General features: G+C 45.6%; 1 protein-coding gene across 1 annotated transcript in view; it reads left to right on the forward strand.

Moving 5' to 3' along the window:
* Window positions 1–25,107, forward strand: part of Vps53 (VPS53 subunit of GARP complex) — a 126,721-nt gene that overhangs the window by 94,267 nt on the left and 7,347 nt on the right. Inside the window, exons 18-19 of the mRNA XM_041665156.1 lie at window positions 11,850–11,998; window positions 15,995–16,064. Of these exons, the coding sequence (XP_041521090.1) occupies window positions 11,850–11,998; window positions 15,995–16,064 (219 nt within the window). The remainder of the gene's footprint in view (window positions 1–11,849; window positions 11,999–15,994; window positions 16,065–25,107) is intronic.

Below are 25,107 nucleotides of genomic sequence, written 5' to 3' on the forward strand. Positions count from 1 at the left end.
ACACTGTCAGCAGGCAGCTGGAGGCTAGGCTGTTCTCTTAAAGAAGCAGGCTGTGAGGATTCGTTTCCTGGGCTCTGGCTATTCCCTCACTGCTGGAAAACACTCTATGCATCCTGAGTTTGATCCGTTCCAGCTGCCATCTCCTGAACCGCCACACACCGCAGCCTGGAACGCAGCTGCCAAAAGATTTTCACACTGACCAAAGGATGAGTGGAATCTTTTTTTTCCCTCAGTAAAATAACACATGGAATGGGTTTAACACTGCAGGTGTTGCTTATATGAACTGTCAGTTCATTAGGCAGACTGCCCTCAAGTTCCCCTTCCTCACCGTCCATTTCTCCCTAGATGCACACCAGCAAATATAGCCAGACCTCCAGAATCTTGTGTTTATATCATAGGAAAATCCTAGGTTTGGGAGCATAGCAGTTGGAAGGCCATTCCTTTGTGTCGGAGTCTTCTGGAGTTCTAGTAAAATGAGATCCGTGTGATTAAACATGGCAGTGGTCATGGGCTGCCTCGGTATGCACCCCGTTGGTGTCTGCAGCCTGTTTCATGGAGTTTCTTCTAGAATTTCTCCAAACCTTTGTGATGGCGATTATTTCCGCCTCTGATTCCATCATTGTTTGCTGCTGGCTGACTAGTCCAGCTTGGACTCTGCCTAGCACGAGGCTGGGAAAGGCCTAGGCATTGTCTCCAGGTGTCTCATCTGGTGGGCGGAGGCAGGAGATGTGGGCAGAGTGTGCGGAGAACTGTGGTGGGGGTGAGAGGAGAAAAGCAGAATCCAGCAGTTAGCATGAGAATCCGACGGGGGGGGGGGGTGGAATGAGGAGGCTGTTCCCAACAGGACTACAGTGGGAAGCAAAGCTTCTTAAGTTAGGAAAGTCATTTTTGTCAAAAATTACCAATCCCACTCACTGCCCTACGAAGTTGCAGAATACTCTGGATTCAAGCAAGACTTGTTTTCAAGTTTATGCTGTGTGGGAGAAAACTCCAAATAACAGTCGAATAAATAGATGTATTTCATAAATAGTGAGGACAGTGTGGAGTGGGCTTCCGGTAGCGGAACCCAGGGCTGGCTCTGAGGAGAGGGACCCAAGCTCCTTGACAAGGTGGCTGGAGCCCAGCAACTCCATTGTCCTGGGAGGCCAAAGCAAGCTCTAGATCCTCCTCAGTTGCCATATTTCCTGTCAGTACCTCGGATCTCTTGACTGCACAGTTGGTACTGCTCTTGTGCCAACACTGTGCACCCCAGGTCCCAGCCGGTCCCACTAGCCTGAGTGTGCTCTGCCTTCTGGTGGTTTCCTTGCCCTCCCTCCCTCTGACCTTTTTGTGTAGAATTCTCTTCCCATCGTGGTCTATCCAAAAAAAAAAAAATGTGCGACCTTTTTAAGAGCGAGCTTGATTATTTGTCCCCCTTGTAAAAGTTACAGTGTAATTCCTGTCTTAGTTAAGGTTTCTGTTGACTATCTGTCCCCCTTGTAAAAGTTACAGTGTAATTCCTGTCTTAGTTAAGGTTTCTGTTGACTATCTGTCCCCCTTGTACAAGTTACGGTGTAATCCTGTCATACTCCATTACCTAAGGAAGTCAGGGTAGGAACCTGGAGTCAGGTTGACAAAAACAAAACAAACCACCACCAACAACAACAAAAAAAACCCTAACCAGAACAAATCCCAGAGCACAGTTCGCTCCTTAAAGTGTCCAAATTAATAGAATTTGGTACACATATGAGGCCACATGTCCACCAGGACTGTCTCATTCCAGGGTAGCCTTATCACCCTAGAAAGAAGCCCATCCCTCTCAGCAGTCCCCCCCACACACACCCACCATATTCCCTCAAAGCCATTAGTCTACTTCCTGTCTGTATAGATTACTATTCTAGACACTTTACATGTGGTTGTGTGTAGCTTTTCCTGCTGGGCTTCCTTCACTGCACATTATTTTCAAGGTTCATTCATGATAGTCCATGTGTTCATACCGCACATTTCTGGTTTTTTGTGAATTTTGTTTGTTTTTATTTCCAGATAGGGTCTTGCTGTATAGCCCTGGCTGGCCTAAAACTTACTATGTAGACCAGGTTGCTCTAAAACCCACAAGTGATCCACCTGCTCTGTCTCCCTAGTACTAAGATTAAAGATGTACACCTCCACATCTGGATGTACTCCATTTTAAAGCAATGCTAGGGCTTGAACTCAAGACTTTGCAGAGGCCAAGCCTCTAGTTCATTCCTTTTAATGACTGAGTGATATTCCATTATTTCCTTGTTAGAGTTATTTCCAGCTAGTGTGAACAATGATGTAAACATCTGTGTGAGTGTATGTTCTCAGTTCTCTTCAGTGCACACCTAGAAGAGGAAGTGCTGAATCTCAAGCTAGCTTCGATGTTACTGCTCCCGGCACTGCCTCATGGTTTCCCACATCTACCAATTTGACATTCCCACCAGCACAGTATAAGCTCCTAATCTTCCCACATTTCCACCAGTATTTACTTTGCATTTATTAAAATCATGGCCATCCTTGTAGGTATGAAGAAGTACCTTCTTGTGGCCTCACTGCATTTCCCTGATGACTAAGATAAAGTGACAATAGGGATCTCTTTGGGGTTGGCAATCTGAGTGTCCTCCTTAAAGAAATATTAACTGAACTGTCACCATTGTAAACTTGGGTTTTCTGTTACAGAGTTATAGAAGTTCTTCATCTTCTCTTTCTCTTTTATTTTTTAGTGTTTTGCTTTTGATTTTCTTTTCTTTCTTTCTTTTTTTTTTGGTTATTTTTTTGGGGGGTGGGGTTTTTTGTTTTGTTTTTTCAAGACAGGGTTTCCCTGTGTATCCCTGACTGTCCTGGAACTTACTCTGTAGATCAGGCTGGCCTCGAACTCAGATCCACCTGCCTCTGCATCCTGAGTGCTGGCATTCAAGATGTGTGTTAGCTCAGGGTAGTGTCAATCTATCTGTCCCGCTGCTGCAGCCTCCCAAGTGATGAAAGTTCCTTTTAGAGCCTATAGCAGCTCTGTGTTGTGTTCACTCGTCCTGGGGACTGACTTTTCATTCCTGCATAATGTGTCCTTATATCACTGAAGTCTAATTTATTATCTTTGTTCTTATTCTTATGCTCTTAGTGTCATAACAAGGATAGATTCCCTAAGGACGAATCAGCTTTATAGGTTAGGCTCTTATGTCCAAGTCTTCAATCCAGTTAGAGTTAATTCTGCGTGTGGTGTGAGGAGAGCACTCACTGCATCCCTCTGCATGCAGGTATCCAGCTTTCCCACCCGTGTGCTCAAGAGACAGTTTCCCTTATTGGGTGGTCTTGTTACTCTCTGCAAAAATCCTAAGAGAGGCTGGAGTGGTGGCTCAGCAGTTAAGCACTTACTGCTCTTGGTTTCTAGAACCCCACTGGGGACTTACAACCCCCTGTAACTCTAGCTCCAGGGACCAGGCACACATGCAGTACACATATATGCAAGCAGGACTTGCATACACATAAAATATAAGTGCATCTTTTTAAAAAATGAGAATAAGCCAGGTGGTTGCTACACTCCTTTAATCCCAGCACTCAGGAGGCAGAGGCAGGTGGATCTCTGAATATGAGGCCAGTCTGGTCTACAAAACAGTTCCAGGACAGCCAGAACTGTTACTGTTACTGTTACTGGAAGGGAAAGACAGAACAAGGAAGCAGTTCAACGTAGATGCATGGTTTTTTGCAGACTTGGTTAAGCCTGTCCTTGTGCCCTGTTTGGGTTCTGAGCTTGCTAAAGTGATTTTAGAGTAGGTTACTGCAGGTCCCCCAGCTTTGTTCTTTCTTGACATTGTGTTAGTTATTCTGAGTCCCTTACCATCTCACCATTTCTTATCTTGGCCAGAAAATGTTTTTCTCCCTCAAAATACTCTAGTACCAAACTCCCTCTCTATTACACAGTTCTTTTCTAATCTCCATCTTCCTCTTAATCTTTGAACACCTCGAGGTCTGTGTCTTGTCTCTTGTAGAATGCCATGCATAGGCCAGACCTTGCTCTATAGCAGTGCACTGCAGTGACCTCAAAGGCAAAGAAGGGAGGAAGAAACCAGAAATAAGGACCAAAGATTCCCATTTGACCAAAGGATGTGGAGAAGTGGAGATGATACTGGGATGACTGAGCTGCGTGAAGCAGGAGGTTGTATATCTCTGTGGAGGTGGCAGATCATAAGCCCCCTGTTCTCTCCAGCTGAGAATGAGGCCTGGGTTCTTCCCCCATGCTTAAATAGCTGAGCCCCCTCAGCGCAAGTGACTGGGAATGGTCAGAATTGGGAACACACTTTCACCCTGCTTCTGGGTAGGTGAGAAAGTACAGAGTGACCAGGTCAGCAGAAATCTTACAGGTGGTAATCCCAGCACTGCAAAGGCTGAGCCAGGTATCAAGTTCCAGGCCAGCCTGGCCTATTAATGAGACTCTCAAAGATGATGGATGGGTTGGGTGGGTGGGTGGGTGGATGGATGGATGGATGGATGGATGATAGCTGAAGTAACATACATAGTGAGTATGTGCCGGGCTCTGGCTTATCCTTGGTCATGAGTGCACCAGGCATTCAAACTCCTTTTAGATCCATATCCAGCTTTTCATAGGGATGACTATCCTATAAAACAAGATACTTGTTGAGTAGCCAGACCAAGTGTTTAAGTATGGCTGTATTCTCTCCTGAAAATGGCGGAACTGTCCTGGCCTGCTTATCATCTGTTTGTTTTTCGTATTACGCCCAACATGCATAGCTCTTCAGAGCTGTTCCATGACCAGAAATCATCAAGCTCCCTTTCCACTCATGATCAAGATGCATCTTTCTTTCTCATGAAAAATAGGAAACCATCCTCTGATTCTTAGGAAGGGGTTATTTGGGGAATTTGGGTGGAAACATGAGAAGTTTGTCTTCTAGCTGTAAATTCCACAGATTCTTAGGAACCAGTATGTCCAATTATAGTCTTCCAACTAGAATTGAGATAAAAATCTGCCTCCTTAAAAGGGTGCCCTCTTTACTGGTTTTTGGGGTTTTTTTTCCAGAACTGATCACTGGGTTGAAAGAATTAAAGTTTCTATCCAAGGTCAAACACACTTAGCTTTTCCTGTTAATACTAATTTTAGAAAAAGCAAGGAAAAAATAGAGTAAGTTCAATTTCCTTCTAGTCCAGTGTGTATCTTCTATTAGGTTTCAGAATTGTGACCATGCACTGATTTAGGAAACTGAAGACAGTTTGAGGCAGCTAGCACCAGCCTAGATCTGCTCCCATTCTCCTCATTAAAATGTATCCTGTGTCAGCAGATCTACAGAGCATGGGCCACCAGGACCCTCCCGACTCACTTTCCACATATGACCAAGATGCGTCTTCCTTTTCATGAAAAATATTTTTATTATGATGAAGGCAGATAACCCTCATTATTATTAGAAAATACAGATTTATTTATTTATTCATTCATTCACTTATTTTGAGGTGAGGTCTCATGTAGCTCAGGCTGGCCTGGAACTCACTGTGTAGATCAGGCTGGCCTCTTATATCACAGAGATCCACCTGCCTCCGCCTCCCAAGTGCACCACCACACCTGACATTTATTTTTATTTATTTTGATTGATGTATGTATGAGTGTGTGTGTGTGTGTGTGTGAGAGAGAGAGAGAGAGAGAGAGCGCGCATTACACGTGGAGGCCAGAGTCACTGGATCCTTTTGGAACTGGGTTATGTGCGGTTGTGAGCTGGCCAACCTGAGTACTGGAAACTGGCCGTGGGTCCTCAGGAAGGAAGAGCAGTGCATACCCTTAACTCCTGAGCCACCTCTCCAGCCCCCCAACCCCGATATTTAAAAGAAGACAGTAATCACCTGTAATTACAATAATCAGATTTGTTCCCTTTTCTTTTTATGCTAATATGTTTATAAATAAATAAATAGAAAGATGGCCCAGCAGTTAAAGGAGCTTGCTGCCAAGCCCAAGGACTGAAGTTTGATCCTTGGGTCTTACATAGTCGAAAGTGAATTGCAAGTTGTCCTCAGACCTCTACACAGATGCAGTGGCACAAACACTCACACACAGCACACAAATAGGCGGTGCTGCAGCCTTTAATCCCAGCACTTGGGAGGCAGAAGCAGGTGGATCTCGTGAGTTCCAGGCCAGCTTGGTCTACCTATCAATCTCCAAACCAGCAAGGGCTGCACAGAGAAACCCTGTCTCAGCTTCCGAAAAAAGCTGTATTATAGCTGAGTGGTAGAGCAATGATTGCCTAGCCAATATGACACCCCGAGTTCTAGTCCTAGTACCACTCACACCAAAAACCATGAAAAGTTCTCTAAGGCCACCCCCATCCCAGTCTGGTGTGGTGTCACCACTGGGAAGTGTGTGCCAGCCCTTGGGAGGTGGAAGCAGGAAGATCAGGAGTGCACAGTCATCCTCAGCTCCATAGTTTAAGGCCAGCCTGAATACATGAGCCCTTGTCTGAAAAAAAACAAGACAAAAGTAAAAATCACTTCCCTGTTGATGAGCCGTATGTACACCTACATGCCTAACTCCTTAAGACCTTTTGTGCTCCACTGTCAGTCCCAGGTCATCCTGCCTTTCCCTGGGAGTTATCTCTGAGCATAGTTGCAGTGAGTCATCAGTTCTTCCTCCCCTGCACACCCCACCTCTACCCAGCTATCTGCATGTCTGCACTCCTAGCCGGGAGTACATTTTACTAAGCTAAAGTCTCCCAACTGTCCTCATGTTAATTGAAGATAGTCTTTCTAGAAGTAACATGGTAAAGTGGAAAGACCATGGGGTTTGGGATAGGACAAGCCAGAATCTGTGTCTCCCACCTGCCAGCTGGTTGGCCTCACTGGACAGGTCACCGCTGTCCTGAAGCTCATGTTTCCGTCTGTGAAGTGTGGTAATACCATCATACGCAGGAGCTGGTGTGACAGTGTCAGTCAGTGCTGAGAACATAGTAGGTGATCATGAGTAGTTCTCCTTGTCTTCTCACCAAGGCTTACTCCAGTGCTGAGCATGCGGAGGTGCCTATAAATAATGCAGAGGCTTGCAGGAGTGAGTGCCCGGTGTGTGTATGAAGTCCAGGACTTGGTGCCCGTGGCTCAGAAGCCCAAATCACAGCCCTAGACTACAGCTGCTGGAGTCCAAACATGTGGGACTGTGCTTCCTATCAATCTAACTTGGGGCAGGGATTTAGGTTTTCAGTTGAGGATCAGGTTGTCAGGAGGCCTTTCAGAGCCTTGTGCAGAAGAGGACAGGCAAGGTCTGCAGTGAGCTCTCTGCAGGGCTGCAGCGGGCCCTCTGTAACAATGTGATGATCTCCTAGCCTGCTGTGGGAAGTAGCAGCATGGACCACACACCTCCAACAGCAGAAGTAGAACTCCACAGATGGGCTGGGCTCCACAATGCCACCTCTGGTTAAACACGAGTCCTGGGCACTTCTGTCATTGCTTTTTTAATTTTCTTGCTTGTTCTTTCTGTCAACACTACATCTGATGTACAAGTTTTTCGTGAACTATTTCTTGTTATTTATATAGTACCAGATGGTATTCAACCCAATTCACCTCACCCCCAAACAGAGGGCACAAAAGAAAAATCTCATTATAAAAGGGTAACTTAAATGCTGAGTGCCAGAATTTAGCTGGAAGTCCTGGAATTTTACTTTTTGCTGTGCTCATTCTAGCACGGATGCCATTTGTGCCCTTTGCTGAGATTTGCCTGACAGCCGCATGCACCCAAACAGAGGTGCTTTTCTCTTTCTGACAAGTGTCTCACAAGCGCACTTGTGTAGGGCAGGGCTTTAGATGAGCCTGCCTGTCTGAGCGGTGGCATTGGAGTGTCCTGTTCTATCAGACTATCAGAACTAAACGACATCACACACACACCACACGCACAGCCATCAGACTGTTCTTACTGCTACCTAGTTTCTTTCTTGTTTTAGGGAACATGGTCTTGATGTTCAAGCCAGGGTACCCGTTAGTTTATGGTAGTCCTCCCACATGTTACCACACCCAGTTTTTTGACAATTTACATTACAGCTAAGACCAGAAATGGTGGTGCAGGCCTTTGAGCCCAGCACTTGGAAGATAGAGACAAATCTCTGAGTTCCAGGCCAGCCTGGGCCACATGGTAAGATCTTGTACCCCCAAAATACACAGCAACCTAAGCCATAACCATCTGGGGTAGTTGAGGGCAGGCGTCAACCAACTGGAGTGGTATCAAGGCACAGGCACTGCTGACTGTCTTTTGTACATTTTTTTTTTTTAGTAATAGAAATGGGCTGGTTGCTGAGCATAGTGGTGTGTGTTAGTGATCGGCACTTGTGGAGCTGAGGCAGAAGAATTACCAGGAGTTCAAAGCTAGCCTGGCCTAGATAGGCAGGGCTACAGGGCGAGACCCTGTCTCAAAACACCAGAAAGCATGAGGTTGAGAAACAAGGACTGGGACTGAAGCTCACAGGTAGAGCACGGAGACCCTGGGTTCCTTTCCCAACACAAGAAAATAAAAACGGGCTGAGGAGATAATTCAGTCAGTAAAGTGACTGCCATGATAAGCACCCAAGTAAAACGCCTGGTGCTGTGGCACTGGGGAAGTACAGACAAGCAGATCCTTGGCATGTGGTGGCCAACCCCCACAACTAGTGAGAGACCTGTCTCAAAACAAAGTAGACTCCTGAGAAACAGTACCCAGGGTTGGCCTCTGGCCTCCACTCACGCATGCACACACATGTACACATACATAAACACATACAATAAGAACAATGTCAGTTCTCATTATTTCCCAGTACTGTAAATTATTTTCTTCATTAAGCTAACTAAAGTTTAAAACCATGAATACTTGCTAAACTTCTTTCAATTTGACTGTACTTGACTAAAACTTAAAGCAGGTGGGAATCTCCTCACATGATATATGTGAACATCAGTGTGATATCCATCTAGCTAACTAGCAAGAACTTGAAGCAGCCACGCAGCTACAATCTGCCTTGCATCAGAGATGCTTTATAACCAGTGACAGAACATGTCACCACTTCTCTTTATAGCTGTGTTCTTCGAGTGGGGAGCTGTCATCTTTAAATCATTGTTTATAAACTACACTAAGATCGTAAACTATCCAGTGCCGTCAGCTTGGGAGGCACTTGTCATTTGTATGTTGATTCGAGGTGGGACATGAAATTCCCTCTGCCCAATTCCCCATGTTTGTTCCCCATGTTTGCTCATGCCTGTGTTCCAAGCTTTGCTATAGAACTGGGAAGAGGAAGATGAAGGGTGTCAGTTTGGGCCTTACCCTATGAGTTCACTGGGAATCAGGACGTTCATTGTTTGGTAGGATCAGATCTTTAAAATGGGATGAAAGAAAAGCCTCTCAAATAAGGTAACAGATAATGAGGAAAACATTACACATAGCTCACTGTACAGGCAGCTCCTGTTGGAGCTTTAACTGTTTCTCCATTGTTTCTATGTTTTCCCAGATAATTTTTTTTTTCTTTTACTACCAAACAAGGCTGTACTTCCAGCTACTAGAGAGGCTGAGCTAGGAAGCGCTCTCAAGTTCAGAAGTCATGAGAGCAGCCTGAACAACACAATGCAGTTCTGTCTCAGTCAATCAACAGATCCATAAATAAGATTTCCTCTTTCTTTTTTTAGAGATCTTTAAAAATGTATTTATTTTGTATGTGTGTGTGCGCACATATGCCATAGGCATGTGTGGAGGTCAGAGGACAAGTTACAATCATCAGTAGTCTTCCTTCTACCACGTAGGTCCCAGGTAGGGAACGCAGGGCGTCAGGCTTGGCAACAAGTGCCTTTACTTGCTGACAGAGTTCCCCTTCTCTATCTGGAGCCTGTGTTTGTTTACTTGGGTTTTGTTTGTTTGTTTTGGTAGAGACAGAGTGCTACTTAAATGGTCCAGGCTGGCCCCAAGCTCACAAACCTCAGCCTATAAATGTTGGGATCACAGGCATACACCATCACGCTCAGCTTCAAAAGCTGATTTGAAGTTTTGCAAGAGGCTCTTCACATTATTTGTAAAATGAAGGTGGGGGGGGGCGGGTAGAGAGCTGACTCAGAGATTAAGAGAACATGTTGCTTTTGAGATAACCTAGATTCACTTCTATAAAAATAAGTGTTTTCTTGCCAGAGACATGAAAGCCTTAGAGCTGCTGACCTCCCTTCTGAATGGATCCAAAGGGTTGGTTTGGCTTAAGAGGGCTTTGAACAGGCGTCCCTCTTAGGCTGTGAGAGGCCAGCTCAGCAGGGCTCCTTCAAGACAGGGTCAGGAATGAGTACATGCTAGATGACATAAGCTGAGAGCCCCCAGCCCTCCTGCGTTCCACTAAACGACAGAGTCTACACTGTTAATTCTTCCTGCCTTCCAGGCCATGCCCCTGCTTCTCCCTTGGGTGTGCAAGCTTGAACTCCATTTTATTTGTTTATTTTGGGGTTTTTGTTCTGTTTTGTTTTTGTTATTATTTTACTTTGTTTTGTTTGAGACAGGGTCTATATAACCCTGGCTGTCCTAAAACTCACTAGGTAGATCAGGCTGGTCTCCAATTCATGGAGATCCCCCTGACTTTGCCTTCTGAGTGCTGAGATTAAAGGTGTGTATCACCACTCTCAGCCTTATTTTTGTTCTTTTTATGTTTGTTTTGGTTTTGGTTGTTTGTTTGTTTGTTTGTTTAAGACAGGGCTTCTCTGTGTAAGAGCCCTGGCTGCCCTGGAACTCACTCTGTAGATCAAGCTGGCCTTAAACTCACAAAATCCATCTGCCTCCCAAGTGCAGGAGTTAGAGGCATGAGCCACCACCACCCAGCTCATTTTTGTTGTTCTTAACTAGTCAAAGATCACATCAGCCACACATGTACTTGTGTGTGTGTACTTGTATGTATTAGGGGGAGAGGGGAAGGTTGTAGCTAGGAGACTGAGTCAGGAAGATTGTTGTAAGTTTAAGACCCACCTAAGTTACATAGTAAGTTCCAGGCCAGCCTGGACTACAAAGTAAGACCCTGTCTCAAGAAACCAATAAATAACAATAATAAAATCCCAAACTCTTCCCAGTTGACTTGGAAAAGGGTGTCTAAGTTAAATCTCTTCTACTTGTTTCTGGTTTTCACCACATTGAGCCCAACTGCTAAATCTCTCCAGTCTCTCAAGCTACAAGTACCTGGAGTAAACACTCCTGCCCGTTCTTCAGTCCTGGTGGTTGTGTCTCTCTATGGCAGTGATTCTCAACCTTCCTAATGCTGTGATCCTTTAACATCTCATGTTGTGTTGGCTCTCAGCCATAAAATTATTTTTGTTGTTGGGCGGTGGTGGTAAACGCCTTTAGTCCCAGCACTCAGGAGGCAGAGGACAGCCTGGTCTATAAGAGCTAGTTCCAGGACAGGCTCCAAAGCTACAGAGAAACCCTGTCTCGAACGCCCCCCCCCAAAAAAAAACAACAAAAAGCTATTTTTGTTGCTACTTCATAACTATAATTTTGCTAGTTATGAATCATAATATAAATATTTGATATTTAGCCCCTGTGAAAGGTCATTCAATCCCAAAGGGGTTGCAGCCCACAAGTTGAGAACCACTATTCTCTGGGTTTAGACAGATTCTTACCCTCTGCCTAGTGATGTGGTGAGCATCCCTTACACAGCTTTGCTTAGGTGGGAACAGTAGGAAAAGAAACAGAGCCTGCACTCCATGCCACCGGTGAGGCTTGTTCTTATTCAGAGCAGCCTGTGTCACAGAGCTAGTATGTTGGCCGAGGCCAATCCCTGTAGCACCAAGTGACCTAATTTCCACCCCCACACCCCTTCCTTGGTACTAGATAACACTGTTCCCCGGTAGCATCTCTAAAACCTGGGCCTGTCCTGTCTCTGTTTCAGATGCCATGGCAGAATGTGGAGCATGTTGGTGACCAGAGCCCTTACGTCACTTCTGTTATTCTCCACATTAAGCAGAACGTCCCTATCATCCGAGACAACCTGGCTTCCACACGGAAATACTTCACGCAGTTCTGCATTAAATTCGCAAAGTAAGTCCTGAGTTGTTTCTTGACTCACTTCTTGTTTTCATCTCCCAGGATAAATGAGCAGGAGATGCCCATGGCCATTTCCCTGCCAGGAATTGTGCAGTTCATGAGCCGCACTGGCAGTCGACCCCGGGATCGCTCTCCAGGTGTACCTCTCTGAGTGGGGAGAGACCTATGATGGCCCTGGTGTCATTCTCAGTGGACTTACTTTACTGCTCTACTTTCTACCCAGCATGCCCAGTTTCTAGCTGGGCTCATCTGGGGCCTCCAGGAAAACTAACATTCTTCTGTCCTCCGAAGGGCTATAGTGGTAGGAGCGAATGGGTCACTTTAGGACACGTGCGTGCTTAGAGCAGCAGGCTTCAGCCATGGCAGACAGGAACAATTTGGGGTATCTTGCTCTTCTCAGTTCTGTACATGAAACCTCTCCTTGCTCAGGTTTTTGTTTCTCAGTAAGTTCATGCGAGCATTTTATCTGACTAGAGTCTGAACTCAGGAGTTGGACCATCGGTTGTGCCTTTGAGCCTTTGCTTCTTCTTCCTCCTCCATAGGACTTGTTATTGTAGCTGCCAGAGATTATCCGCTTGTGGGTGTCGTTACGTCCAGGCAAAGTACTAGAAATTAGGAGCAGCAAGTTGTTGAGCTCCAGTGCCGAAGTGATAGAGCAAGCGCCACGTTCCCTGCCTTCTGGTCATGTCCTCGTGTGTGGCCATTTCTGCCTTGAATTTTGAAGCAAGGAAGTAGTTTGGTTCTTTGCCAGTCAACATCTGGCTCCGGCCCTGTTTCCCCAGAGGCCAGGCAGTGATGAGGGCCAGTGTCTCCTTTGACCAATTATCAGACACACAGTTTGGCAAGTTGCTTCAGGAAGGTCAGTGCTGTCCAAGCTACCGTATTTGGATTGTTCTCATCCAGGTCCCAACTGGTGACTCAGGCTTCTGAGTTGCTCTTTTCCCCAAATCTCTCCCGGTTTGTATTCAATTAGATTCCCCCATCTGACATAAATAAACCCCAAGGAACAACAGTGACAGAGTAGCTGTAGAGTTAATTTTAATTTCAAGCTCATCAGCAAGGCTTGGGCTGACTCCCCAGGGAGCACTTATGTTTGCAGGCCGCAGATGGACCAGAGCTGACATTCCCTTCCCTCTCTGGGTGCTCATTAATGTGTACTAAAAGCACTGCTGATAAATCACAGTGACGTTCCCTGTAACCACTGCTACATTATCTCTGTAAAACTCTGCTGTGACTCAAAACCTCCACTGTGGGCACCCAGGGGTCCGATTGAGCTAAGGTTGAAGTGAATGAGGAGTCCGTTGCTCAGCCCGTCCAGTGTCAACCTCACATTCTGTCACCGCCTTTTCATTTTATTACTAAGCTCATTCTGAGTGATCTGGGAATAGGGTGCCCATCCCCCACATCTGGAAAAGTTTGGCTGTAGACCTAGAAAGTTTAGAAAGTTTTGTGCTTTAACTCTTGGTACCCTCCCTTGATTATAAAATCTCAGCCCAGACCAGTAGCCACTGTTTCCATCCTGGTGACCCTTGGCAATGACACATCACATTGCTGGTTTTTCTTCTCCAAAGACTTGTGCCTGGATTATCCCCGTGTTTCTCCTGATCACCCAGCATGGACTAGTCAGGGCAAGGGCAAGGGCACAGCCTCAGCACTCCAGTGTGAAGGAGCTTCCGTTACAAGCCGGGTGTGCAGGTGTGAGTAGTCCCAAGTTTAGCCTCGCTTTACCTGGCTGGCTCAGGTTAAGGGCCAAGAACCCCTCCAGACCCTCTTATTCACACTCCCTCTAGATTAGTAGGCCCACTCCTCCCTGGACTGTGGGTTCTCTTCCATTGCTTCCTTTCCTTCTCCACAATTGTTAGTCCATCTGTGGCTGCATTGCCTCCGACATAATAACTTAACAAGGCCACTCCTGGTTGAAAATGCAGTTTGGATTACAGATGACTTCTCTCACCCACTAAACTGGAATACCTCTATTCCATGAAATTGTCCCAGAAGTCCTTAGTTAGCAACGTGATTGCAGTGTGCAGAGAAGATGTGGCGAGACAGAAGGACCCGGACAAAGCATGGAGGAGGGAGGAGACAGATGGCAGCCAGCCTTGGTGGAAACCTTGCCCCTTTCCGTCTTTCCTCCGTGGTCCAGGGCCCTGGGGCACCGCCTGCTCAGCACACTCTGGATCTTATCTAGTCATGCACGTGTCTACTTTCCACAGCTTTTGAACTACAGCAGCACAACAGCCTCCTTGACTCAGGCCCTGACTTGCTGGACTGTCACTGTCCTTCACCCTAAACAGCGTTACCAGGCCCCCTGGCCTAAGTTGTCTCCCAGTGCTTGGCAGATTTTTTTTAAAATCTTGTAATTTTTGTTTGGTAAGAGAATTACTGCCTTAGCTAGATACCCTCACACTGCCCATGTAGCTTCAGCTCTTGCCACTATTCGGATATTTTCACTCACTGGTACTCAAATGGGCTTGAATGGCAAGGTGGATTTTTTTTGTTTGTTTTGGTTTGGTTTTTTTGTTTGTTTGTTTGTTTGGTTGGTTGGTTGGTTTTTTTTTTTTTTTTTTTTTTTTTTAAGGTAGTGTTTCTCTGTAGCTTTGGAGCCTATCCTGGAATTCTCTCTGTAGACCAGACCAGGCTGGCCTTGAACTCACAGAGATCCGCCTGTCTCTGCTCCCATGTGCCACCACTGCCCTGCTTGTTTTTGTTTTTTTGAGACAGGGTTGCACTATGTAGCTCTGGATGTCCTAGAATTCATTATGTAGACTAGGCTGACTTTGAACTCACAAGAAATCTGCCTGCCTGTTTCCTGAGTGCTAGTATTAAAGGCATGTGCCACCACACTTGGCACAAGATGGATTTTTAAAACTTTATATAACTTCAAGTCTAGAGGAAGTTAGGGCTCTAGAGTGGTTGGTTTAGGCTGGAGAGATGGCTTTGTAGTTAAGAGCACATGCTGCTTCTGCAGAGACCTCCAGTTCAGTTCTCAGTACTCACATAGAACAGCTCACAACAGCCTGTAACTCCAGCTCCCAGGGATCCAATGTCCTCTTCTAGCCTCCCTGGAACCTGCACACATGGTTACATGCACACACACAGACACATATACTAAAATAAAAATATATATACTTGAGCCGGGTGGTGGTGGCGCACGCCTTTAATCCCAGCACTCGGGAGGCAGAGGCAGGCGGATCTCTGTGAGTTCGAGACCAGCCTGGTCTACAAGAGCTAGTTCCAGGACAGGCTCCAAAACCACAGAGAAACCCTGTCTCAAAAAACCAATTGCTTTAGTGTTTTGATGGCTTTTGACCTGGGATATTCTCTTGGACACTGGCCACCTCCTCAGAATGATGGTAGAATGACAAGTGTAGGTGTTTATCTAGCTCAACAGTGCCCTAAGCAGGAAGAGGGAGTCTCACACCAGCCTTGCTGTGAGGTCCTTTCCTCCAGGTTATTAGACTGCCATAGGGTAATTCTCCCTCTTAGGACCTGAAACAGTCACCAGTGGAACTGGCTGAAGCTCAGTAGTATTGACCTCTGTAGGACTGGCGTGTGGCTCAGTGCTAGAGTTCTTGCCACCTGAGTTCCATCCCCAACACCACAAACAAAAATAATTCACCTCTCCAGCTTAAGATGGGGTGAGCTTTCTGCAGAATCCCAGGCTGTTCTTCCTAAACAAAACTGGAGCTGAAGTTAGAAGGAAAGAGTAGGCTGTGTGGGGGGTATAGGGGAATATAGTGTCCACCCGGAGTCTCGGTTTCCTCATGAAAGGAAGTAGAGCCTTAAAAAGTTTCTGCCATTTGCCACCTTTAATACCCACACTCGGGAACAGAGGCAGGCAGAGCTCTGTAAGTTTGAGGCCAGCCTGGTCTACAGAGAAAATTTCAGGGTTACACAGAGAAGCCCTGCCTCAAATAAATAAATAAATAAGTTTCTACAGCCCTTTACTACAAGGAGAATAAGCTTAACTTGTCACTTTTCTATCAACAGCTCATTCATCCCCAAATTTATCACCCACCTCTTCAAGTGCAAGCCAATCAGCATGGTGGGAGCAGAGCAGGTAAGGAGAACTTCCTGCAGTACTTTATTAAGGATCCAGCATATGGGCTCAGGCAGATTCAGTCTAAAGAGACCGCGACAGGTTTCCCTGAAGTACAGAAATATGGTTGCTTGGCCACTCCTTTTGCTTCCTTGTTTTAATTTTTGAGATAGGTTCTCATATTGTAGCCCAGATGGGACTCAGATCAGTTAGATAATCACAACCTCAGTCACATGTACAGAAGGTCACAAAACAAGTTAGGGGAAACTGTCTTAGGGACATAAGACTGAATGTTTCAGATTTCTCCGAGGACTGGTATTGGAGGGATAAGGGTCAGTGTTCTAAGTCCAGCAGAGGCTCTGAGTGGCTGGGTAGAGGGCCTGTGAGACTGAGCAGGGAGAGTCAGAACTCACCTCCCCAGGAAGCTCCTCAGCTGATTCTCTGCTGGAGCATGATGACACATGCCTGTAGTCCCAGCACTTAGGAGACTAAAACAATAGGATTTAGAGCTCACGGCCAATGTACAGTATATAGTGAGACTCCGACCTAAGGAAACAAAGACTTAGTTCATGTCATCTGAGCCCTGACGAACTGAGTTGTATGTTACGGCAAAGTCACTTCTTTTCATCTCTCACCTGTTCAGACTCTGAAATTTGGGCATTTTGAGTTCAGGGAACACTCTGATTGATTTTGAAAATAAAAACAGATATTAGAAAGATTGTTCTGTGGTAAACATTAACCAAAGGCAACTTGAGAAAGAAGAGGTTTATTTGACTTATGCATCATCAAGGGAAACCAAGGCAGGAATTCAAGGCAGAAACTGAAACAGAGACCATGGAGGAAGCTGCTTACTGGCTGGCTCTCCATGGCTTGCTCAGTCTGCTCTTTCATACAACCCAGGACCACCAGTCCAGGAGTGGCACCACCCACAATGGCCAGTCTGTTGGAGGCAGTTCCCCAGTTGAGGTTCCCTCATCCCAGATCACTCCACTGTGTATCAAGTCAGAAAACTAATCAGCACACTCTGCAAGGATATGGATCTGAGTTTGATCCCTATAAGAATCACCCGCAAGCCGGGCGGAGGTGGCGCACGCCTTTAATCCCAGCACTCGGGAGGCAGAGACAGGCAGATCTCTGGGAGTTCGAGGCCATCCTGGTCTACAAAAGCTAGTTCCGGGACGGGCACCAAAGCTACAGAGAAATCCTGTCTCCAAAAAAAAAAAAAAAAAAAAATCACCCGCATAAAAAACCAAGAATAAGGGAATAGAGAGATGACTCAACTTTTTCTGCTCTTGCAAAAAAAAAAAAAAAAAAAAACTGGCTTCTGGTCCCAGAACCCATACTAGGCAGTTTACAACTGTCTTTAACTCCAGTTCCAGGGGGATCTGATACCCTCTTCTGTCCTCCTTAGGCACTACACACACATGGCATACATATAGACAGGCAGAAACACACACATACACACAGACACACGCATACACAAACACACAAATAAAAGCAAATTTAAAAAAAACAAGCAAGAACAGTAATGTGTTCTTATACCCCCAGTAGTGGGGAGGTGGAAACAAGAGGATCCCTGGGGCTTGCTGCCCAGTTGGCCTAACTGGATTGGCAAGTCCCAAATTCAGTGAGAGACCCTGCCTCAAAAATAAAGTGGAGAGCAATTGAGGAAGACACCCAGTGTCAACATTGGCCTTCTTTCATACACACACACACACACACACACACACACACACACACACAGAGGCGTGCACGCATGTGTACACAGGCACACACAAAATAAAAAAAAATATTCATTCCTCCAATCTCTGAGAATACCACTTAAGGTATAAATTATTCTTAAAATGTCTTCCCTAGACCTCTATCTGTAAACACTTAGACAACATGTAAAAAGATCATGTAATTCATTTCCATAGATCCTGCTCTGTACCATATGAGACAATGCAGTAGAGGCTCAGGTCTTTGCCAGCTCAGTTTCCTGTCTTCATGGCTCCTTGGCTGTGTTGACATCCCTTCTGCCCCAGTCCCCACTCCCCTCAGTAAGATGGTTAGTTAGCATGTACTTGATGGAGTACCTTGGAGTCACTCATGAAGTGTCAAAGGCAGACAGGAACATCATGAATAGTAAGGTCTCCTGAATTGAAGTGCAGTATGATTTGTCCTCTATTAGCAAGTGCAGGACAGTGTGAGCGCTCATGTCCTGAGCTCTGGAATGACGTGGGCAGAAGCTAGATCCTGTGCCTGCAACACTGCATAAGTTTGTCCATAGACAAGTTACTCTGTGGGGCCTCCATTTCCTTGTCTCTGAAATAGGAATTCTTGGTGCCACCTCAAGCTGTTAGGATCAAACAAATCAGAGAGCCATGTGTGGTGGCACACACCCAGTAATCCCAGCACTTAGGAAGCTGATATAGGAGGATTGTAAGTTCGAGGCCAGTCTGAGCTACATAGCTAGACTTTGTCTCAAAATAAAATAAAATAGAAATGGAAATAGTAAAAACCAAAGCCAGTACCCATAAGTAATACACATGTCTGGCCCAGAGCCAGCCCTCATTAAATACCAGCTCCTGCTCACTGTAAGCTTCCTGAGACCTGGACGTGACCTTATTTCTGTTTCATTGCTCATCTTCCCTAATACTTCTTCCACATGCCGCCTGCATAAAGACTTCTAGTCAGTGCTTGCCCTCGGCTGTCTGCCTGACCTGCTCTAGCTGGAGTCAAAAATGTTGTCTTGGAAAACTCCCTGGGAGGTTGCACGACTCAGACACCAGCTGGGCCTGACTGTAGCAGTCAAAGTGTTCTGAATCCCTGACCCTGGCATGTCTAGGGTGCGGATCTCATTCTCTCCGTCGGAAGTGGCAGAGGGATGCCCTCACATGCCAGCTCCAGTTTCATTAGTGCGTGTTTACCCGGCGCTCCCTCTGTTCACCTCATTACACTGTGCCATCTGAGAGGATATGGAGAGATTAAGATCTGTGTCTGGAGTGCCTTAGAGTTCTCAGTTACATTTCTGTCTACAGACTTGACCAAGCCTGGAATCCAAAGCTGACTCATGGGAACACAGTTTCATGTTTTTGGAACCTTGCTCAGGCCTCCAAGACTGCCGTAGTGTCTGATAGCCATGAAAGTTTTGATGTCACATAAGTCCTATATCATGAGTGTTTTCTTCAGATTTTCTCGTTTATAAACAATGTTAGCTAGTGGAGAGTAGGGGCACACCTGCCACCCCAGCATTCAGCCAGCAGAGGCAGAAGGATCAAGGCCAGTGTGGGCTACTTAGTAAGACCCTGTCTCAAATAATAGAACAGAGTGGAACACTAGCAGAATCAGCCCAGACAGACCACGGGCTTCTATCAAAGAAACAGGATCCATCTGCTTTTAGATGTCAGGGAAAGCCCATTTTCTAGAACTAAAGTTTCGCTTCCCAGACCCTGTGCAAAGACGAGTGAGTAGTAGGCTGTCTACAGACCCAGCCTTGTGGAGGCTTCAGGGAGGAATGAAGGGCAATAGAGTCCTAGATTGGTTCCCGTTTAGTTGAGGTTTATGTGGGTAAGGTTAGCCCTGGCATCTGGACTCTGAAATCCCAGCCATGCTGTAGCCAGAGGCCTGTGCACTCAGGCAGCAGGGTCCTAGGACTGAAGACGTTAACCACAGGGCTGGTGAGAGCCTGACTGCTTGTGTAGAGGACTCGAGCTGTTCACAGCCACCTGTCATTCTAGCTGCGTGAGTCTGAGCTTTGGTCTCTGTGGGCTGGCTAGCGCTGTCTCTCTTGCTCTCTCTCTCTCTCTCTCTCTCTCTCTCTCTCAAACACACATAAATAATATAATAAAATCAGTTTTTAAAAGAAAGTTAGTAGAAAGCTGCTTTGAATACAATCACATTCCAACACACCCACACCCTGCCTTGCATCACGTCCCTAACCCAAGCTTTAACTAGAGCTGTAGAATTCAAAGCTGCGACTGTGCCTCGTCTGGGCTGCGTCTCTTCTGCCAAAAGGTGCTCAATGCCAAGCTGAGGTTAGGCTCGAATACTGATGTGAAAATTTAAAAAAGGAGGCTCTTTCTGCTCTTCATTCCCGCCGTGATTAGTACATACAGTGAGTTATTTGTCTCCGGGCCCCAGAGTCCTCTTGAGCAGTTGCGAGGGCACGTGGAATTGAAGCATTCCTGTATTGTAATGCCTCTTGCTAGTTTGTGATTTTCAGAGGGCCTTGTGGGATTGCAGGGTCATTAATTAGTCTTACAACTGAGGTCATCTCTGACTGAACACACGGCAGAAATAAAATCCATTTGCCTAAACTTACCCTAGAGAAAACAGCACAGTGTGGTGCTGGAAGAGACTCACAGCCCAGTCCTTGCTCTGCTGCCGATGGCCCCCTGCTCACAAACAGTGCCTGCCTACTCCGGTGCTCAGTGTCCTCTTTAGATACACGCACTAAACCAGGCACACTTCAGGTGCCTTGTAGACCTTTCCTATGGCTCCAAACTTCATCTTTGTCAAGTTACTTTTTTCCCTTCGTGTATTTTCTTCCTTTTAATTGTTTGGTTTGGTTTGGTTTCAGTACCCTACTGTGTAACCTATGGGTGTCTTCAGTTTCACAAACCTTGCATGGGAGGCAAGGGGAGGCAGGTCCCAGGCCTTTAATCCCAGGCAGAGGCAGGCGAATCTCTGAGTTCAAGGCCAGACTGATCTACACAGAGCTAGTTTCAGGACAACCATGGCTATACAAGAAAACTGTCTTGAAAAACAAAAACAAACAAGCCAACAAATTGACAAATCTGGCTCTGTCTGCTGGATGATGAAATGATAGCATGCACTAGCTCTATATTCGGTCTCTTGTGTTGACTTTATATAAATCAATGGGATGGGAAGATGGCTTAATGCTAAAGTGCATGCTTTATATATACAAGATCCTGGGTTCAATCCTTAGCACCTTAAAAAAGGAATATTTCTAGATATGTACATAGGAACATTTTGAAGTTGCATGTAACAAAATGTGTCAATTAGCCGTCTTCTGGTGTGCAGCACGTTGGCATTAAGTATAGACTCTGCTTCAAAATAAACCTCTGCACCTGGCTAAGTATTGCTCCCCACCTCAGCCCTGGGCAGTCATATGTTACTGTCTCTGAATTCGACTATTCCTCAAATACCAAATAAGTGGGAATTGTCTTTTGTGTCTGGCTTCTTTCACCTACACTAATGTCATCAGAAGTTCCTTCCTTTTAAGGCTCAATAATATCTCATCATATGTATTAAAATATACTACATTTTTATCACATTGGCTTTTAGACTCTTCTAGTTCAAAATCATCTGGATTAAAGCAATTTGGGGGCGTGCAGGGGCTTATTGTTGTTGAGACAAACTCTCACTATATATAGCCATGACTGGCCTCAAACTCACAGAAATCCATCTTCTTCTTCCTCTGTCTCCTGAATGCTCGCATTAAAAGTGTGCACCACCATGCCCAACATTAAAGCAGATTTGAAAGTACACTCATCACTATTACCATGGTCTAGTGTGTATCATCACAGTTGGAAAAGAGAAAAGGTAAGACGTTATTCTTGGGCACACCTCTTCTATGTAACCTTTAGACAGCAGGACTTCTTCATAAACAGAAAAGGGCCGGAAAGGTACCTCAGCGGTTAAGAGCACTTACTGCTCTTGCAGAGGACCCAGGTTCAGTGCCCAGTGCCCACATGACAGCTCACAGCCATCTGTGTAACCCAGATTCAGGATCAATGCCTCTTCCAACCTCTGTGGGCTCTTGTGTGCGTGTGGTACATGTACACACTCAGGTGCGCACATTCACATAAAATAACCAAGTACTTTTCCAAAAAGAGGCCAGGGATGGTGGTGTACCTCTAATCTCAGCACTGGAGAGAGGGGGCCGACAGACCTCTGTGAGTTTTGAAAACTGATCACAGTCCATTTGTTTCAGCATGAGGCACTGGGTGAGAAATGCCACATTTATTTGCACTTCAGAGATAATTTTAGGGGCCTGAAGACTGGCCAAGTAGCTATGCCTAGGACAGATTATCAAGTAAAGGAAACTTTCAGGAGGAGTTCCCCTACTTTCTTCCATCTGATTGATGGCTCGAGGCCAGGTCTTACCCTGTAGCCTAGGCTGGCTGGAATTCCCTACAAAACCAAACAGGCCTCAGGCTCTTCACTTTCCCACCTTAGCCTCCTGAGTCCTGGGGCTGTGGGCCTGCATCACCAGGCCCAGCTAAAATGGCTCCTTAGTGCTCTACAGTTTCTCCTGCAGAATGCTTGTACAGTTTTTGATAAATTTACTTCAAGAGAGTCAGTGTTTTATGGTGCTACCAGAAATGGGTTTTGTTTTCTTGAGATAGGTTCCTGGTCTGTTGCCTAGGCTAGCCCTGAATTTATGAATATCCTGTCTGAGTGTTCCAACTAGCTGTAAGCATAGGTGCGCACATAGACACACACATTATACCACACTCAACTACAAATGGCTTCATTAAAAATTAAACATTTTTTATGGGTCTGGCAAGTGCTCACATATTCTACCACTGAGTCCATCCCCATGCCCTAGAAACACTTTTCTAATGTAGACTTAGCTCCAGCAGCCTTCCTAAATTTATATGGGCTGTGATCAGTTTTCAAAATGAAACCAGAAGGTAGTGGTGATCAGTGGGGCCTTTATCTTCCCACAGCACCAGTTCTCATCTTCCCCGATCACATTGCTTCATGCAGTAGCAAGAATGAGGTTCCCATCTCTTCAGCTAGCTAGCAAGATGGGATTTTCTGGTGAAAAAGGTGTTATACCCCTTTAAGGTATGGAATAAACTAGAAAATTATGTCTGGCTCATCCACATATATCTCTCGGAAGCAGAAAAAGTAGCAAATATCTCCAATTCCTCCCAACAGATAAATGCTAGGCCATGGTTTTGATTTTGATAGCCCAGGCTCTTATAACTACTATGTGGTAGATGAAGTTGAATCTTTGCCAGGCCTCAAAAGACACACCTAAAGAAGAAAGAAAGATTGATTTCCTGTTAACAAATATATAGAAAATAAATCAAAAGAATAGTGACCAGTCAGTGAAATTTGTACCATGTTCCCACGTTTGCCCTACATCCCTGCAAATTTGAAGTAGGTCATTACGGTTTTGCTGAAGCCCCCAGTGGATTTCCACCCTTCCCTCATCCCCTCCCCATTCCCAGAAGCGAACACTATTCTGATCTAGGTTTCTAGGTTGATATATGTATTTGGGTGTTCCGTAATGTATATATCCCCAAGTGATACATGGATTGTTTTGCTTGTTTCTAAGCTTTATATAAATTGTACTATACATGTCATTTCCTCTCCTGCCTTTTCCCCCTACTTAACATTTTTTTGAGATTTATTTGTGTTGATATATGTCATTTGTGTCCGCTCATTTTGGCGTCAGTATCTTTCCCATTGCATAAATACGCCATCATTCGTTTATTCTTTCTTGCTTTTATGGACAGCGAGCTGTTTCCAGTCCTTGCTTTTGCAAAGAGCGGGTACAGGGAAGGTCTTTTTAACATGAGTGTTATGAATTAAATATGAAAGTCACCTTTGGCTTGTGTATTAAATGCTTATTAGTTCCTAGCTGGCTACACTGTTTTGAAAGGTTCTGGAAAGTTCAGGAGGTACAGGCTAATTGGGGGAAGTACATCACTGGGGGCGTGAGTTGAAGACTATATCTTGTCGTGGCCTTCTCTCTGCTTCTTCTCTGTAATGAGGTGAAGAAACTTCCACCACACACTGCTGTCACCACAATGTTCTGTCAAAACACATGGGGCCAGGCAACTTAGACTGACCACTCCAAGACGGTGCTTCTAAACAAATCTTCTGTCCCTTATAAGTTTAGGTATTTGGTCATAGCAACCAAAAAGTTAAAAACTGACAGCCAAGAACCTGTTATGTAAGTAAAGGAGCTATCCCCGTAGTTTAGCCATTCTACCTTGTGCTTGTTTTGAACAGTCTCTTTATATAGCCCTAGTGCTGTTCTGGAAGTGGTAGGTAGCCTAGGTTGGTCCCATATTGCCACAATCCTCCTGCCTCTGCCTGCCAAGGGCTGTTATAAATGCCCAGCACCATGCCATGTGGGTTATGTGGCTCTTCAAGGAAAAAAATGCTCCTGAGCTTCCCCCAGAGGAACCAATTCACTCTGTCTCCACGAGTTCTTAGCCAGCACCTCTGGGTGTTGGAACCCAGGGCCTAGTGCATGCTAAGCAGATACTCTGCACTAAACTACACCCGGCCCTGGTCATCCTCTTACTCCGTGGGAATCTATGTGCCCCGCGTCTCATTCCCTTGTCAGAGCAGCACCAGGGTCTGTGTTTTACTGTGAGTCTCATGTAACTTATCTTAGAGTAATATAATTTTCAATCTTTCCCATATTTGACATTCTTTTCTACCCACAAGGAGTAAAAACAATCCCTGTGTTTTCTACTGAAAGTTTGAAAGTCTTGGGGTGTTAGAGGTGGCTCTGCAGCAGAGCACTTGCCAGAGGACTGGGCTTGCGTTCCCAACATCTGTATCAGGCAGCTCACAACCGCCTGGAACTCTAACTCTGGAGGCTCTGATGTTTCTCCGGCCTTCATGGGCATACACGCACACACACAAAGTAGTAAAATCAGTCTTTAGTCATGGTGCCAAATGCCTCTAATCCCAGCAGTTGGGAGGCAGAGTCAGGCAGATTTAAGTTTGCAGGCAGCCTGATCTCTGTAGTGAGTTCTAGTCCAGCCAGAGCAACATAGTGAGACCCTGTCTCAAAAAGAAGTTTTAAATTTTTTTCTTTTTCTTCTCTTAGATTCGAGACAGGATTTCTCTGTAACTTTAGGACTTGTCCTGGAACTAGCTCTTGTAGACCAGGCTGGCCTTGAAATCACAGAGATATGCCTGCCTCTGCCTCCCAAGTTCTGAGATTAGACTCCTAAGTGCTGGGATTAAAGGCATGTGCCACCACCACCCGGCCTTCTATTAGATTCTAAGCGATGTTCATTTTCTTTAAGACAGAGTTTTGCTATTTCACCCAGCGTGGCCTTGAACTCCTGGGTCCAAGTGACCC

Source organism: Microtus oregoni, unplaced genomic scaffold, assembly GCF_018167655.1.
Source record: "Microtus oregoni isolate MIOR12 unplaced genomic scaffold, Mior012 000015F_ref0000493, whole genome shotgun sequence".
In the NCBI taxonomy this organism is placed as follows: domain Eukaryota; kingdom Metazoa; phylum Chordata; class Mammalia; order Rodentia; family Cricetidae; genus Microtus; species Microtus oregoni.